Consider the following 18,859-nt stretch of genomic DNA (forward strand, 5'->3'; position numbering starts at 1 on the left):
AGGCTCCCCAGAGAAGCTGATAGGGGAGTGGGAAGCTGGCTTGGGAAGGGAAGGAGGCCAAGTAGGGATGCTATTTCAGGCAAAATACCAACCTCAGTGTTAACCTGTCATGAGATCTGGAATGTGCATTACTCCTTAGAGTAATGTCCTAGCTTTAAGGCAAGGGAGCTGGGCTTTCATATACCCACAGCAATCAGTCATTGGCTGTAGGCTGCCCTGGGGGACTGGAGGACATAAACCCTGGGCACACATGGCTTTCTGTGCAAATAGGCAAAGTGGTTCCAGTAGCCCCTGAGCAGTTCCCTGAAAGAGTCACAGGTACGGGCCATTGGAAGTAAAATACCATAGGATGGGGTCGGGGAAAGGGCCCACAGAAACTGAAAATAGACCCGAGGGCACAGCGCCAACAGTGTCTACTATGGTCACTTCTAACTAGTATGCGCAAGTACTCTGTTGGTCATCTAACAGCCTGGTCTGGCAGTATTCTCTAAAGTTTGTACATGTCTTGAATTAATTTTCACTAATGTTTTCTTGCAAACAATGCAAATGGAAACCATGGTTTCCATAGTGGGTCCCTGTGTGTACCACTGATTTCTACTAAAAGCATCCTTGCTCTGGCTTGGCACAGCTGACTTGAGCGTGGCTGTGCTAGAGGCATAGGAAATGATGTTCTGCTTTGTGGTTCTTGCCTCATTTGAGCCTGCCATGTTGTGTGCAAGGCAGACCACAGAAAGGCTGCATTCTCTTGGCTTCAAGAATTTGTATGTAGAGTGACTAAATTCTTGACAATGGCAAATCCTGAGCTTTACTCTTTAGATTCAGAGGAGGAATTTAAAAAAGGGAAGGCTTAATTTCTTGATGAATGAACTACACAATGCTTTGATAAACAAAAGTAAAATTGGAAAAAAGTAAAATATCACCAGATAAAACCAAAATGCCTTTAGGAAGCCGAGTCAAATTAGGAAAGAAAAATAAATTGGTCCAGAAATTGTGGTTAAAATATTCATGAGTAGCTTGTGAATCAAAACAGATTTCTCAGCATTGTTATTCCACCAAGAAAAAAAGAAACATAATGAAAAAGGAATGTAAAATAAGTCACTATGAACTGATTCATAACTTAATTCACAAACTGTCTCAAATTGCTTTAAAACATCAGCATAGATGGGCAGGAAAATTCTCCCTTGCTGGTTTTCAAAATATTGTTCAAAAGCCATAATTCTTTTCATACCATGTAGTTCTAGCTAGGTGAAGGTGTTACCGGTTGATATCTGATAGGTCATTTACTGGTATCAATATGGGGAGACTACATGTTTTTTGTTTGTCTGTTTTCTATAAGATCCAAGTTTGTTTTTCCTTCTAGGAAATTCAGCATGAGTTTTAACTAACTCACTGGGGGACACATCACAAAAACTGGCTATGGAGTTTACATGATAATTTATGAGTAAACCTTAGCAATTTTTCCAGAGCAGTCTATCAGTTAGAAATGCAAAAAAGAGGGAAAAGGTTTCTTTTCTTGTTTTCCTCATGAGGATACCAACAAACTAAAAAAATCCTGGAGGGAATTATTTCAAAGTTAGGAAGAAACCCAAGCATCTGGGATTCCCCAAACTCTGAAGTGCCCAAATTAGACTAGGCTCTTTTTTTTTTTTCAGTAGCCTTAAAAGCACCAAAATCAATATTAATGAGAATCATTTCATTTCTGCAGAGCCAAATCTGATGAGGAGAAGCCATTTCATAGGTGCTGCTTTAATGATTTCCCTCTTCAAGTCTTTGTGGAAAGGTAGATGCTCAGTTTTGCAGATGAGTGATTTGAAGGAGAGAATGCAAGACACTGGTCCCCATCAAATTCAAAACCAGAGGCCATAATTTCACATTTCCCACTGAGTTCACAATCTCTAAGACATGGCACTTGCTGTGTGCCTTGGTGAGACTCCAGATGCTTGAGTGGTGAACTCTGGTTACCATCATGTCCCATTAGCTAGTCCACTTGAAGGACTTCCCTTCCTAGGTAAAGCTCATCTGTTTCTCTTTTCCAAAGAGAATTCTGATGTATGACCTCTTGATAGAAGCTATTCTCTTTATTTTCCTTGTGTATGTATATGTCTGTGAGTAGCATAGAATAGAAGTAGATTTTTTACTTGATTGCAGAAATATATGTCAAAAAATTAAACAGTACAGAGGTATATAGAATAGAAAGAGAACATTGTTTTTTTCCAGGCCAATCCTGGTTCCCGGTGGAAGCATTGTAAGAAACTTGATGGATAGATATTCTTCTAGACTTTTATTCTACGGTGTGCAAACCTAAGTGGCCTATGTGTCATTATTTTAAACCAGTGGTTCTCAACCAGAGGTGGTTTTCCTCTCCATCTCTACCCACAGGGAGCATTTGGTGATGTCTGGAAACAGTGTTGTTTGTGATAATTGTAGGAGTGAGGTGGTATGCTTCTGGCATCTAGTGGGTAGAGGCCAGGGATGCTGCTGAACATCCTACAAGGCACAGAACAGGCCCCACAACAGTTATCTGACCCAAAGATCAACAATGCCAAGGTTGAGAAACCTTGTTTTAAACAAAAGTGGTTAAGTATTCATACAATTTTTCAATTTATTTTCAATGCCCATGTTGCAGATATTTTTTTGAAATCAGTCCATGTTAGTATACTGATTTGAAAAAAAGATTGCTTGCTGAATATTTATTGTATGGATGAATGTATTAATATAATTATATATTCATCCAAATCCTTAAGATAGACTTGATATTGCTTTTAAATATTTTTCTATTATGAAGAGCCCTGCAAGGAATATCCTTACAAATATTTATTTGTTCACACATAGAAATTTTTTGTAAGATAAATTCATAGATGCTGAACTGTTCATTCAAAGGGTACACATATTTTGATTTTGAGAGTGACAATGGTCACTAAGAGTCTTTGGCAATTTAGAAGATGAGCCATTCATTATCAATACCTGTCCTCAAAATAAGACTTGGGGACTGCATTTCAGAAACTAGGATCTATCCTTGACAAGTTGGAAATGAATTTATTTTCAAATGAATTCCACTGGTCTGGGGAGAAATTTCTCCTGTGGACTCTTGTGGGATAGGAGAGAAAGAATGTAAAATAATCAGTGAGATTTGGCTTAGTTCCAGCGGTCTAAAAGGTGTAAGAGCCCCTGATGGGACAGTCTTCAAGGGCTGTTCCCCAGGCCTCACCTGCCCTAGAGTGCTTCCCAAGGAGGAAAAACATCCCCTGGTGCCTGGGTGACCTCCTCAGAAGCATAACAAGGGGAACAGCCCCCTCCTCTGCCTTGAGGCCAAGCTAGCCTCTTGCCAACACCGTCAGCAACCTCCAGCCTCCGTGGGCCACCGTGTAGGAAACTGGGGCCCCTTCTTCCCTCTGAAGTTTCCTGTTTCTTTGTATGGAACACAACGACAAAATGGGTCCTCGCGTAAATGGTCAGAGTCTTGTTTTGAAAAAGTGGAGAGCAAGGGATTCATCGTCCTGCTCTAATTTCCATGTTGCCTTTGTTCCCCTGGCCCAGTTGACGGGGCTCGGGCTTCCCCCTGCATCCTAATGAAGGACGATGAAACGGGCTAACTCTTGGGGCACAATGCTCACACTGCGGGCTCTGACGCGCCTTGGAACAAAACAAATCGGCCTCCACCAATTAAAGAAAAATGGTGAATCTGGATTCATTTGGGTTTTGGAGTCTCAGAAGGTTCCCACTGGCCTGTCCTGAGGCCTGGGAAGAAAATAGCCCAGGCTGAGAGGCACACTTTATGCTTTAGCTTCAAAGGAGAGACCCGCGCTTCTCATCAGAATAAGCAATTAGGAACTTTGGGGTTTCCATGAAAACATGAACGCCGATGCAGTGAGAATGTGCTGAGACCCCTCATGGGTAAACTATCATCTCTTCCATCACAGACAGATATATATATATGTATACTGCAGTCTAGGTGGAATTATTGCAAATGATTTTGAGATCTCTGAGAGGGAGGAATTTAAAAATGGAATTGTTTACTGCCTTTTCCACTGTTCTAAGTCCTCTCTTATCCTTAACACACAGAAGACAGGTGTATCTTCGTCCATTGTGAGATGGTATGCCCCAGGGTGAAGAGCTTAGGATCTCTGGCCAGAAAAACCTTGGTTTGACCTTGAGTCTTCAATTAACTAGTCAGGCAGCCTTGAGCGAGTCATTGAGCTCCTATGAACCTCAGTTTTCCCATTTATAAATTCCAGAAAAACAACACCAAATACCTCTCAGGGTGTTTGTAGGGAGGGAATGAGATAATCCATATAGGGCACCGAGTTGAGTAATAGGAGCCATTCCACTGTTTCTGATTCCACATTAAAGCCATTTAAAAGTATGGCAGAAAGTAGAGGATTACTGGATAAGGGGCTAGGGCCACAACACTAGTTTCTACCATCTAGACAATTATGACATAACTTTCTGAAAGTCCCAGCATTTAAGAAAACTCTCCCAAGACTTTCTAAGATTCCTTTGCAAACCTCCCCAAACCATTACTAAACACTAAATATTGCTACCACTAAGCACCAGCATACAGGCAAGAAAGATCTGGTTTTAAAAGGACAAGAAAGTGTTACCAGTGTCATTGTCATAAAGAAATACTAGATCCCAAGAAAAGACACCCACATTAGGCATGTTGAACAGTGAGGCTTTGTAACCTGGACAACTTCAAGAGGGGGCTGTTAGAAATGATAAATAGCGAAATGTTGGGAAGGAACTAGATTCGGACACTCCAGAGCAGAGTGCTCAAAGCATCATGTTATCTGGTCAGCATCCCTTTTTCTCATGGGATTTTAGTACTCACTCATTTAGGGTGGGCTGTATCAGTCCCCTGGTGGTAATTTTGGAGATAAGACTCCAGAGTAACAGTTAAAGGGATAGGGAGAAATAAAAGGACCAATCTATCTTGAGAGGGTTGGAAGGGTATAAGGCTAATTCCATGGAGAACAATCCCAAGGAATCCATGGCTATTACCCAATGCATTTGATAGCCCAGAGCCTTTGGAGACTGGAAGAGCCCTAGCATTTCCTAGCAAATGTTTCTTATAGTTTGAGAAGTTCGCTGTGAATATCACTGGAGAACGTTTCCCCAAGTAGTTTAGAATTATTACCCAGGAAGACCATTAGCTAGTAGGCCACTGTCTTCTTACACATTACCTGGGTCTCTCATCTACTCACCCTCCCTAATATAAAATGAGTCTCTGATGTCCTCCTTGGTGTATTCAGAGGGATGCCATCCCATTTGTATTTAGAGCCAAAAAACAAAAGCTATCACTGAACATAGTAGAAACTTCCCCTTGTATGGTTGTCAAGGGGTGTGTATGTGTGTGTGTGTGTGTGTGTGTGTGTGTGTGTGTTTAACTTGGGGAAAAAGGTTTCTTTTAGATCAATCCTTATTAGGTGAGCCTGGGTCTACCTAGCCCAGGTGAAATCTTAGTACGAACTCTACTGGGCTCCATAGGCCTTGTAGCCTCTTGACCAAAACATTGCTATGTCTCATGCAGGGCAAGAGGCTTGTGGGTTGTCACAAAAGGGGTGCATTTGTCTACTCAGCAATTACTTCAGCATGGACGGCATTCTAGCCAAATACCAAGTTTAGAGCCAAATACCAAGGTGAGGCCACATAAACAATGCTGCAGCAAGACTACCTCCAAGAGCTGGGAACAGAGCAAGCATCACTGTTGAAAGGGCCAGATGCACCATTGCTTTGCTAAGGCTTTGCTTGTACCTGTCTGCTTCTTGCCAAGGCCCTTTTGGGTTTTGCTTTGGCAGATGACGTCACTGAGACCAGACTTAATGTGGGAGGCAGATTGTATTTTGGTGCTGGGTTAAGAGGTAATTCATTAGAACTGGGCTGGACTGTCTGCCTACTGAGGGTTGAGGGAGGAGGGTGCAAAGAATATATAAGAACAGCAAGAGTATAGCACAATTAACTTCTGTTGGAAACAAGCATCCCTGACATTATGGGGCCCACGGCAGACACCAGCCTGTTGGCAGTGGCTATAGAGCCCCACTTTTCCTTAAAGTCATCTGCCTTGTGGGACATTTACCACCTATCCCTCCCCTTGTCAGGCATTAACTACATGTCCCTCCTCCTGTGTCAGAAAATGAAAGCTTCCTCTTTGCAAAATGCAAAGTATTCTTAAACAATAGTCATTCTCTCTATCCTTAATATAGGCCAGGCTCTGTGCTTTATGTGATGTGGTCCATTTATTTTTTCAATGTTCCCATGTAGCAGATACTTTGATTATCTGCATTTTGCAGATTTATCCAGCTAAACATTTTTTGAGTGTCTACTAGGTACTGGGCACTGGGGAAATAAGGCAGAGCTATACAGTATATATTTTCCTCCCCTTTTGACAAAGCTATAAAACAATCCCAATCTTAGCCCTTTTCTAGTCCTTAGGAGAATGTTACATGCCATGCAGTTTCCAGCTACAACTTCTTCTAGTAAGGCTTTTGGTAATAGTGATGGTGATGATGAAAATTGCTACATGCTTCCAGTATGCCAGGAACTGGGTGGGATCTCCTAGGACTCAAATGTACTTAGCACCCCAGGACTCTTCTGCAAGGTCATTCACTTCATCCCTAAGGCAAAACAGAACAGAATTGCTCAGCTCAGGCCATTTTTCCTAGTAAATGTTTCTTATAGTTTGAGAAGTTCGCTGTGAATATCACTGGAGAACGTTTCCCCAAGTAGTTTAGAGTTATTACCCACCCCCAAGGAGCTGAAGTAGAAATTCTCTGAGATTTGGGGAAGCCCCAAGAAAACTAATTCTACCAAGCAGATTCAGTAGAGGATGGTGAAGTTTCCAATGCATACATAGGTTACCCATCTACTCTACCAAATGGGAATGTGTCAGGTTGACTTTGAAGAAGAAACAAAATTACCAGGACTTTTCAAAAAATTTCCAAGTTGACAGGCAGTTTCAGCTGTCTAATTAAATAGGCCATCCAAACACCGGAAAAGTGGTATCCGAAAGACATAGTGTACCATGGCCAAGGACAATACTGATTAAGATCAAATAGCTAATTGTAAGCCTCAGGCTTTAAATTGCTGCCGGATGAAAAAATAACAGTGTGTGCAATCCAAGCATAATTTCACATAGAGTGAGAATGAGAATTTCTCATTCACACCCACAGAGGGCTGGAAAACATCAAGGGGGAAGAATTCCATTGGCTGGAAAGGGATAAAAAGAGTTTTCAGTGGGGATTACATCACCAGTTGGTGTCATTGTTCCTGGTTGGTGAAGACCTTCCTGGGAGTAAAAAATATTTGGTTTGGTCCAGAGACAAAAAACTCAAATATAAGCTGAACAGGAAGAAGTGAGGAAGAGAAGAGAGGCCATGTGATGGTTGTCTCTAGGAGTTGGCCTTGTGTCAACTCGGATTTCCAGGATGAACAATGCCCTGATGAGAAGTTAATGCCTTTTCTAAACAGAACCAAAATTTTGTCACAAGTTGTTTCCTTGATTTTGGTGACAAGTGAGAATGGGAAGACGTTAAGAGTATGCTAAGAATTGAGGCAAATGTCCCTCCATCCCTGGCCCTCACTGCAAGTTAGATGACAGTCACAAATTTTGCTGACTTTGGATCTGTTTCCTTTACTGGAGCTCTCAGATAATCTGATAGCTCCAAAACCCAGCTCTTACTAAAGAAACGGAATAGTATCGTGTCTGACTTGGTTTTTAGCTAAGGTGGTATCTGGCAATCATAAATATTTCATTAACATAACATCTGCAAAAAAGAAATGCATGTTTTTAATGTATAGCTTTGTAAATCACTGCAAACTCTGAAAGCAAGCAGGGAACAAACAATAATTAAAGTAAAATAAAATAATGTAGCAGCTGAACAAGAATAATAAAAAATAGAGTATTAGATGGGATGGAGATTAAAAGAAAGTGAACACACATTCATCTGGAGATGCAATCATTGCTGATTTTATTCTAACATCCAGTCCTTTCCTCCCCTTATCTAGGGGTGGGTGCTGAGAAAATGTTCACTTCAGTTTTGTAAATTATAGAAATGTTAATTTTTAAATATTCTATCTTTCTAAAAGTTAGATCATTCTCCCTTTCCTGAAAAGGAAAAGGTAGCTGAACTTCGTCATACGTACACCATTTCTGTGCATGTCAACCCAAATGTCTTGCACTTTCATCCCCTTCCGCCCTATCTGAGGCTTCCTCTGGCTCTCAGGGCCCACAAGCCCTTATGGGTGGGCAAATGGGAGGTATGAGAAGTTAATGTTAATCTCATCATCCTTTGGCAAATGATTAATGGCAATTGGTAGTTAATAACTCATATCCCTTCCTCTGTGATTAGGATAAAGATGAGGCATGCTCCATACTGTTTCCCAGAGTTTCTAAACAGCAGTCAGCCTCAGTTACCCCCAGTGGTAACCTGCTTGATAATGCAGTCTTATCTCCTTTCTCATTTATACTAATCCTTGTCTCATTTCCCTCACTCCACTGTTGGTTCTTCCTAACATTGTCACCTAAATAATCTACTTGCACTCAAAGCCTTGTCTCATAGGCAGCTTCTGGAAGAACTCAACCCAAGACACTTCATGAAGGTGTTTCTTTGAGGAGCTAACTTAATAGAGGTCTAAAGCTTTGTATTAGTCATGGTTCTCTAAAGAAACGGAATGAATAGAATTTATATATGTGCGTGTGTATGTATTTGCACACACACATAAATACACACACGCACACACACACACACACGAAGTATTGGTTCACACAAGCATGGAGGCTGAGAAGTCCCATGATATGCTGTCTATAAGCTGGAGACTAGGAAAGTAGTGGTGTAATTTGAAGACTGGAGAACCAATAATGTAGACCTCAGTCAGCATCTGAAGGCCTAAGAACAAAGAGTGCTGAAGACAGAGATGGATGCCCCAGCTCAAGCATTCAGGCAGAGAGATAACACAAATTATCCCTTTCTGCACCTTTTCACTCTGTTTTGGCCATCAACAGGTCAGATGATGCCTGTCTGCATTGTGGGAGAGCAATCCTTTTTGCTCATTCTACCAATTCAAACACGAGTCTCTTCCAGAAATGCCCTCACAGACATGCCCAGATACAATGCTTAACCAGATATCTGGCATTTCATGATCCAGTCTAGTTGACACATAAAATTAACTACCACAGTCAGGTAGATCACCATCTGGTTGTTTCTCTAAACTATTAGATAAGCTTTTGATCAATGCTGAATAACAGATGTTGTAGGATTGCATTATCTGGAGGATACTCAAAATATGAATCATCTGGATTGCTGATTTAAAAAATAATGTTAGATCTAGGAATTGATATTCTGTACACACACGTGTGTGAATGCACAAGCTCTTTCTGTGCGTGAGAGCAAACCTAGTCCTTTGTAAGGTCATGGGAGTGAGTAGAGATTACAGTGATATTTGTGGAGAGAGCCAATAATACTTCCCAGAGAATTTGGAATCTTATGAAGGGTTTGTTCAAACTCTGCCATGCAGCATTTTCAAACAGTGGTTGGAAAATAGCTGTTCCCATCATAAAGAAGTGTCTCTAGGTCTCTTCTAATTGTATCATCTCTTCTAATTATGCCCTGATCAACTGCCCATACTGCATTAACTACACAAATGTGCCCTGGTTAAATGGTGACCTCTGCATCAACAGTTCTGCCTCGTACCACAGGGAGAACACAAATAGGATAAAACTGGGAGATCCAATTCCAACAAATCTCCAATGATTATTCTCTGCAGAAGCATTTAAATTAGAATTTGGTTCCATTTAACTCAGCATTCTACTTGTAGATTAAGACATTTCCCTTCAGACAGCACAGCAGACTAAGTGGTATGAACCCACTTCAATTAATTGCACCTTATGAAATCTTTGTTGCAATCTAGACTACCATCAACTTCTGGGATTGGCTAGTATTTATTAAGACCTCACACCCCATTCAAATTCATCTAAGTACCCATGTTTATCTTTACTGTATTCCTTGGTTCACAACTTATCCTCTGATGTAATTTTAGAAGCAAAGTTAAGAAAGGCTCTAGTAACTTAGGAAGAATTGATGCAAGTGAAAAAAAATTATATATTTTATTCTCCCCACTCTTGCGCTCTTTCTCTTTTTCTGATCAGAATGAGCTGAGTTGGCCCAAAGAAGTAAAACTGAATTTCCTGCAGTGACATCCCTTCAAGTACTAGTTGAACTATTAACTCTCTTCAGCACATATACTAAAATTGGAACGATACAGAGAAGATTAGCATGGCCCCTGCGCAAGGTTGACACGCAAATTTGTGAAGCGTTCCATATTAAAAAAAAAAAAAAAAGAAAAAGAAAAAGACTGTGTTGGGTAAAAATCTGCTCTGGGGAATAAGCAAGTGGAAGGACAACCCCAAATCTTATTTTTATTTTTATTTTTATTTTTGGTGAGTGTTTAAGTGAGGCTGGAGAGAGCCTTGAGAAGCATAAAGCACTTTAGTAGAATAGCTTGAACTGGCATCACTTCTATCTCAGGGTTTAAATAAAAAATTTTTGTATCAAACATACAGAAAATCATCTTCTAATGCATTATTCAGCAGTCACAGAGGAGGCATTCGTTAAATGTGTGAAGATTCAAGAAAATGAATCAAATCAATAGTCAATAACACTTCATCATACTGTGTGACATGCTGGACTTCTGAAAGGCAAAGCAATGCTTGAACTCTTTGGCTTCTAGGGGCTTCTTGTAGCTCTCATCTCCAAATTTGAACTTATGGCTTGGAGACTTAGGCAAAAGGAAAAGACATATACTCATATGAAAATTCAAGATTCATTCATTCATTATAGACAGGCATATACTGGTGGATAGCAATAAATGAAAGAAGAAGTCTGTTGTCTCACCACAGCTGGGATCTACCCCTGAGTTTTGTATTTATCACAGGATATGGAGGGGGCATACACTCCTAGGTTAGGAATGAAGAGTGTGAATTTCCTTTTCACACATTTAATATTACTGATTTGACTGGAGGGCATAGAAAATAGGTGTCATGAGTGTGCACTGAGGAACGACTTTTCCTGCAAATAACTCCACATTGTCCTGATATAGCTATTCCCTGATATCTCCATCATCATGCTCACTTTCTACAGAATTTATGGACCTGGTCATCTCAGCTACTTTTATGTCGAGTATGACAATCAAATAGGTGAGAAAAGGATGTCACTTTACTTGCCTTGAATCCACTGAAATCTCTCAGACCTGTAATTCAGGCTCATGAAAAAGGCAGTCACTGTCATTGTTGGGGCCTCCTCTGCACCCCAGATTCATAAAAAGTTTACTTGCTTTATATAGACAGCACCAAATCATCAGAAGGAATCATCTCATGGCAGATTTTAGGTCCACACTGTTTAATTAGGAAAGCCCAATGCCTTAAACTACCTAATTCTTTCAGGTACAATATCTTGGCTCATGTGGGACTGGCCTGGAGCCTGAGCTGAGTGTTATTTGTGGAGGTTGGAGGTCCTCTACTTGCTTGGCCAATCATACTCCCCAAGATTTTTTCACCACCCAAGAGTGCTGCATGCAGGGCTTGATGCCCAGGGCTAAGACAACTGCCTCCTTGTGGTATCATCACTTACAGGAGTGAGACTGAGGGAAGGAATGATGGACCTTGATGTCCAGGGCTAAGAAAACAGCAGAATTGTCTTAGGTTAGTTTTCGTCATACGCAGACCCTGAGTCATGTACTTGGGTCCAACTGAGTTATGGAAGGAAGCGCTCTCAGGATCAACCAGTAAGAGAGTTGGAGAAGCAAGATAAGAATGGGGATGGAATCAAGCAAGACTGTTTTCAACTGAACTCCCAGACTCAACCCGATCTCTTGTGGCTCTAAGGAGTGTAATTTACACTTCCAGGAACAACACTATTTGGGCTTGTAAACTTCCATACCCATTAGTCATTGCTTACAGGCAACCCTGGGGTGGGCATGAGGGGAACAAAAATCTCCTAGGTATGTTTCAGCTCATAGGAAGTGCACACATGAGTGCAGGGTGGTGGCTATGCCCAAAGGCAGTCCTCTGAAGATTCCAAGTGCCAGCTCTCAGCTGCAAAGCACTCATGTTGAAGTTGAGGAATGGGTACCCTGAGCTGTCAAAGGAATCTGGGAGACTTGGGTGTTCACTATAGAGCCATCCCAAAGCCATCACATATGCTTCTGTAAAGTAGCATGACAGTGAACCACTTCATACAGTTGCCTGGAAGAAAAAAGAAAACATAAATATGGAATGTCTTTCTTTAAATATTTATCTTTTTTTTTTTTTGAGATGGAGTTTCGCTCTTGTTACCCAGGCTGGAGTGCAATGGCATGATCTCGGCTCACCGCAACCTCCGCCTCCTGGGTGCAGGCAATTCTCCTGCCTCAGCCTCCTGAGCAGCTGGGATTACAGGCACTCACCACCATGCTCAGCTAATTTTTTGTATTTTTAGTAGAGACGGGGTTTCACCATGTTGACCAGGATGGTCTCGATCTCTTGACCTCGTGATCTACCCAATCTGAAACAATATCCCAGAGAAATGCACCTTTGATTACTATTTTTTTTCATGCAATAGCATGTAAAGGCATGCTAAACCTAGTATGTTTCTCTCTCCAGGATGAGTCCTGAAAGTTGCAGGGCAATGTGTTATTTATTATTAATCAAAGAAGATTTCACTTAGTGAAGCAGGACCTTGATGCTCCTTCAGGCCAGAAATGCGAATATTTTAAATTCTCATTTGGCTTTGCACCAATAAACCCATCCCACTGAAGATAAATGAAACATTTATTAAAAACCCAAATAAGAAAGAATCATAAATCTGTTCAATGGGGAGATACAAAGGTTTCTGAAAAGAGAATGAATAGGGGAAAAAAAAAGAAAAGAAAAGAAAAAAAAAAAGGTCGTTTTGAAATCTGACCCTAGGGAGGAGCTCTGATGAGGTGCAGATGGCCTATCTACCCACTAGGTAGATGTCTAAACTGGGAGAGCAAGTCTTAGAATTCACTTCAAAAGCATCATGAGAGAGAGTGTGGCTTTGGGAAGTACAGAAAATAAATGAGAGATAAGAGAGAATAATACTCAGTGGTTGTTGGATGTAGGATGCAATTTGAAGGCTTTATTGTGCAGGATTAAAAGATACGAATGTACAGACACTGTGGTTGGCACCCAGAAGTCTGATCAACACCTTGGAATAAGGTATGGAAACCCAGCGTTTCCACAGGCACTAACAGAAGCCCAGAAAATGGACTGGAATATTGCATTATGTTTGAATAGGCCCAACAATGGGCCTTTATATTTCTCTGTGGAGTTTTCTTTAAGATGTATTTGGGAAATTGGCATTTAAAGGCAGTTGGGTGCTTTGTGAACAAAGGCAAGTAAGGGAAAAGGAAACCGTGCTGTTTCAATTACTTCTCAGAACCAGCCCACACAGGTAAGTGTTATCCTGTTTTATAGATGAGAAAAGCAAGGCTTTAGAGTTTATGTAATTTTTTGAGACCCTAGTTCATTAAGTGGAAGAATTAATAGATTTCCCCCTTTATCCCTTCCACCCACCAACAAATAGTTATTGAACCCTTACTATGTGCTTGCTCTGGACACTGGGGAACCAAATGATTATCTGAACCCAAATATAAGCACTGGAGTTTTCTGATTCTGAAGGCCCTTCTTTTTCCATCAGAGTCTAGTGAATAAGTGTATTTAAATAATTTTCTAGAAAATTATATTACTCTATGATTATGTAAGACATTAAAGAGATTTGTACAGAGTGGTAAGACTATGGGAACACATAAAAATAGGCTTGAAAGACTGAATAATGCTAGATTTAGACACTTGGTGGGGAAGACCCAAGCCACTTTTCTTAATATGTACTTAAAAACTCCAGAAACAACAAAAATAACAAACTTTCGGGATCACATTTTCTGATTATAAAACTTCAGAAAAAATTATAAAGAAGTAAAATTTATTTTTAATATTATAAACCAGAGATAACTGTAATTATTTTAAAGTATGTTCTAGTTTCTCCCTCCAATCCTTGGCTGCTTGATATTTATCTGGCTTTGAACTTTTTGAATCTGTAGGTTGATGTCTTTCATCAGTATGGGAAAAATTTTTAGCTATTATTTATTTGCATATTATTTGTACTCTATTTTTACTCCCTTCTCTTTCTTGGATACTAATTATATTTATTATTTAACCTCCTCACTGTATCTCCTATGTTCCTTATTTTTTTCCCATACATTTTAAATCTTTTTGTCTCTTTTTGCTTCATTCTGAGTTTTTTTAAGCCATCTTTTAGGTTATTAATACTCTTCAGTGGTATCTGATTTGCTATTAAACTTATCTACTGAGCTTTAAATTCCTGCCATTATACTTTTCCATTTCATATTTTTCCTTTGTTTATTTTTTTAAGGTTTCCAGTCTTTTGCTCAATCTTGTCTTTTATTTCTTTGAACATATTCAGCATAGTTATTTTTAAGTAGTATCAGATAACATTATCTGTATTCTTTATAAATGTGTTTCTATTGTCTGTATATCTCTTGATTTTCAGTCTTGCCTTCTGTCTTAGTCATTTTGGGCTGCTACAAGAGAATACCATAGACTGGGTGACTTAAACAACAAACATTTATTTCTCACAGTTCTGGAGGCTGGGAAGTCCAAGATCAAGGTGCCAGAAGATTCGTTGTTTGGTGAGGGCTTGCTTCGACTTCTTACTATATCCTCATGTGTCAGAAGGAGGGTGGGAGAGCTCTCTGGGTTCTTTTTTAATAAGGGCACTAATCTCATTCTTGAGGGCTCCACCCTCATGACCTAATCTACTCCCAAAGACCCAACATCTTAATACCATGATATTGGGGATTCGGATTTCAACATATAAATGCTGAGGGGGACACACCCATTTGGTACTTTGTACCTTTTACTGAATCCTAACTCAGAAGCATCACTTGGCTGTATCCTGATGACATTCCATAAGCAATAACTTAAAACCAAATAATAATTCTGATAGTTCTTCATCCTAAGATCTCATCAAGTTAAAGTTGCACCGTTGATTTGATTGTAGCTTTTCTGGGTTTGTGAGGAAGAAAATACTACATGAAAAGTACACATCATATGTAATCTGATTTCAGAAATGCCAGATTATAAAAGAATACACATCTAAGCATTATGGAAATATAGCTATATTCCTTGGGCAGAGGTGTTTGTATGTCCTGATTCAGTTTCTCTTTAAGTTTTCTTTCAAAGCTTGCTCAGTAAAATAAACAAAGGATCTAAATTGTTCTAAATCTCTGTTACTTTCAAGGGCTCAAAACCCTCTAAAATTTTTGCTACTTAAATCCACGTTAAATATAGCAGGGGCATGAGCCATTAGAACCCTGCATTTGGAAAGTAATGGGGTGGGAGCCTACTCGACCATGAAAGCACTTCCTTCCAAGGGCAGAAAAACCCAACTATCAGGCTTACCTGTCAAAACCAACAATAGAACGTATTTCTTATCCTCTGCTGCAGCAGATGTGGTTAGAGTAAAGTTCATTTTCTCTCAGCATTCCAAGGCTGGTCTTAAATATCACTCAATCTTTCTTGGCCCTGAGCTCTGTCTAGCAATGGTCAAAATCGATGGGGAGCTCCACTTAAATTACACAAATTATAGCCCTTTAGTAAGCGAATTGGCTACAGATTCACATGTCTGCTAGAACCAGGCAGCCCTTGGAGGTTGTGAAGAATAGGGCTTCCTTTTAAGCAAAGACACTTTTCAACTCCAGTTGATTATTGTTATGTGGGAATACAGGCCCTGAGTTTCAGATTTGAATTATGTTAGAAATAAGTAATACAGATTTTAAAATGAAATCTCCCAAAGTTTATGTTTGCAACAAGTTCCATTTTATAAAACTTTTAGGCATAACACATTATATTTTTGAGAAGATTTTCGTCTGTGAGCCCCAATGGGTACTTCGTAAGCTCAATTTTCAGAATAAATGAGTCTGAGCTATTAGAAGCTAGCACCATCAGTGAAGCAACATGGATTGCTTTATCTGCCTTTTCCTCCCACGTCATGGAGGCATTTCTGAAAATATAAGCACTGGAGTTTTCTGAGTCCACTTGAAGCATGAAGAAACACATTGCCCTTTTTATACCATCACAGTAGTTTTAAACAGCTTCCTCAGTGGGGTCCCTTTTTTATACTTATTAATAAAATGAGGTTTTGGATTCATCTGCCAGATAAATTGCTGATATTACATAGTTCAAAAGTATACAGAGTATCATTGAGATCAACTTCCGTATAGTCTATGGACAGTCTTAGAGTAGACAAACCAGTGATTTGGCTAATTGTTACAGACTTGCCAGGTTGTACATAGGAAAGTTAGTTATTTTAAATTCACAAATATTTCAGAGGTGTTATCTGAATGGAGATTTTTTTTTTTTTTTTGCCTGGAGGCAAGCAAGTAAGTTGCTTGGAAGGTAATTGGGACAGTTACAGGAAAGAAAGCCTATCAAATGCATGATTGTGGAAGCCAAGATGGCTGATTAGAAGCAGCTCTGGTCTGCGGCTCCCACTGAGAAAAATGAAAACGACGAGTGAATCCTGCACCTTCAGCTGAGGTATCTAGGTTCTCACATTGAGACTGACTAGGTAGTTGGCATGACCTATGAAGAGTGAGGAAAAGCAGAGTGGAACGATGGCCCACCCAGGAGCCACATGGGGTAAGGCAAACTCCCACCCCAGCCAAAGGAAGTGGGTGAATGGTTGTGCTACCCTGCCAGGGAAACTATACTTTTGCCATGGATCTGTGTAACCCATGAATCAGGAGAGCCCCTCATTAGCCCACATCACCAGGGCCTTGGGTCTCAAGCACAGAGCTATGCAGTTTCTCAGAGGCTGCTTGGGTTGTGACCAGTGGCAGCAGGCTGGACACTGCCTAAGATGACCAAGTTCCCAGGGGGAGGGGAGGCAGCCATCACTGTGGTTTCAGCTGGCCATTTTTCCCTGCTGGTCTAGAAAGATTGGGCAGTTTGAACTGAAAATAATTCCTTACAGCACAACACAGTGGTTGTGGCAGATTGTGACCAGACTGCTTCTTTAGGTGGGATCTGGATCCATTCCTCCTCAGCGGGTGGGGCCTCCCTGCAGGAATTCCAGCAACTCCAGCCAGGGGTTTATGGGCAGAGCCCCAGTCTTCCTGGGAAAGAGCCCCTGCAGGGAGGCGGTCATGATTTCCTGTTCAACAGACGTAGTCTTTCCTGCTTGCTGGCTCTGAGGTGTCCGGTAGTCCAGATGAGTGGGATTCCCCCCATTGCAGTGTACCTGCTCTACCAAAGGGCAGCCAGAGTGCTTCATTAAGCAGGTCCCTGATCTCGTGCCTCCTGACTGGGTGGGACCTGCCAACAGGGGTTGCCAGACACCTCAGACAGGAGAGTTCTGGCTGGCATCATGTTAGTGCCCCTATGGGACAGAGCTCCCGGAGGAAGAAGGAGGCAGCCATCTTTGCTGTTCTGCAGCCTCTACTAGTGATACCTCCAGGTGCGGGAGGGACCCAGGTGAATAGAGTCTGGAGTGGGCCTCCAGCAAACTGCAGCAGCCCTGCAGAAGAGGGGCGTGGCTGTTAAAAGAAAACAGAAAGCAACAACAACATCAACAAAAAAGACCCCACAAAAATCCCACCCAAATGTCAGCAGCCTAAAGATTGAAGGTAGATAAAGCCATGAAGATGAGAAAAAAAATCAATGCAAAAGTGCTAAAAATTTAAAAAGCCAGAGTGTCTCTTCTCTTCCAAATGATTGCAGTACCTCTCTGGAAAGGGCACAGAACTGGACTGAGGCTGAGATGGGTGAATTGACAGAAGTAGGCTTCAAAAGGTGAGTAATAATAAATTTGCTGAGCTAAAGGAGTAAGTTCTAACCCAATGCAGAGAAGCTAAGAATTATGAGAAAACACTACAGGAGCTGTTAACCAGAATAACCATTTTAGAGAGGAACATGAATGACCTTATGGAGCTGAAAACCCAACACAAGAACTTCACAATGCAGCCACAAGTATCAATAGCTGAAGAGATCCAGTGGAGGAGAGAATGTCAGAACATGAAAACTATCCTGCTGAAATATGACAGGCAGACAAGATTAGAGAAGAAAAAAAAAATGAAAAGGAACAAACCAAACCTCCAAGAACTATGGGATAATACAAAAAGACCAAACCTGCAACTGATTGGGGTACCTGAAAGAGATGGGGAGAATGGAACCACACTAGAAAACATACTTCAGGATGTCATCACTTCCCCAACCTAGAAAAACAGGCCAACATTCAAATTCAGGAAATCCAGAGAACCCCAGCAAGATTCTCCAAAAGAAGATCAACCCCAGGACACATAATCAGATTTCCCAAGGTTGAAATGAAGGAAAAAATGTTAAGGGAAGCCAGAGAGAAAGGCAAGGTCACCCACAAAGGGAAGGCCATCAGAATAACAGTGGATCTCTCAGCAGAAATCTACAAGCCAAAAGAGACTGGGAGGCAATATTTAACATTCTTAAAGGAAATAATTTCCAACCCAGAATTTCATATCTGGCCAAACTAAGCTTCGTAAGCAAAGGAGAAATAAAATCCTTTTCAGACAAGCAAATGCTGGGGGAATTTGTTACCACCAGGCCTCCCTTGCAAGTGCTCCTGAAGGAAGCACTGAATAGGGAAACACTGTTACCAGCCACTACAAAAACACACTGAAGTGCATAGACCAATGACACTATGAAACAACTACATTAACAAGTCTGCAAAATAACTAGCCAGCAACACGATGACAGGATAAAATGCACATGTAACAATATTAATCTTAAATGTAAATAGGATAAATGCCCCAATTA

General features: G+C 40.7%; 1 protein-coding gene and 1 non-coding gene across 3 annotated transcripts in view; both read left to right on the plus strand.

Moving 5' to 3' along the window:
• The window catches only part of PAMR1 (peptidase domain containing associated with muscle regeneration 1), a 96,935-nt gene that overhangs the window by 62,269 nt on the left and 15,807 nt on the right, over positions 1 to 18,859 (plus strand). The window contains exon 7 of one of the 2 annotated variants that reach the window (XM_017530509.2): positions 14,650 to 14,700. The exons of the other annotated variant lie outside the window; for it this stretch is intronic. Coding sequence (XP_017385998.1) covers positions 14,650 to 14,700 — 51 coding nt within the window. The remainder of the gene's footprint in view (positions 1 to 14,649; positions 14,701 to 18,859) is intronic. 2 annotated transcript variants of the gene reach the window in all.
• Positions 10,210 to 10,320, plus strand: LOC119471623. The gene has a single exon (XR_005200683.1). It is a non-coding gene; the product is annotated as a U6 spliceosomal RNA (small nuclear RNA).

The sequence above is a fragment of the Cebus imitator genome, unplaced genomic scaffold (genome assembly GCF_001604975.1).
Source record: "Cebus imitator isolate Cc_AM_T3 unplaced genomic scaffold, Cebus_imitator-1.0 Scaffold66, whole genome shotgun sequence".
Taxonomy (NCBI): domain Eukaryota; kingdom Metazoa; phylum Chordata; class Mammalia; order Primates; family Cebidae; genus Cebus; species Cebus imitator.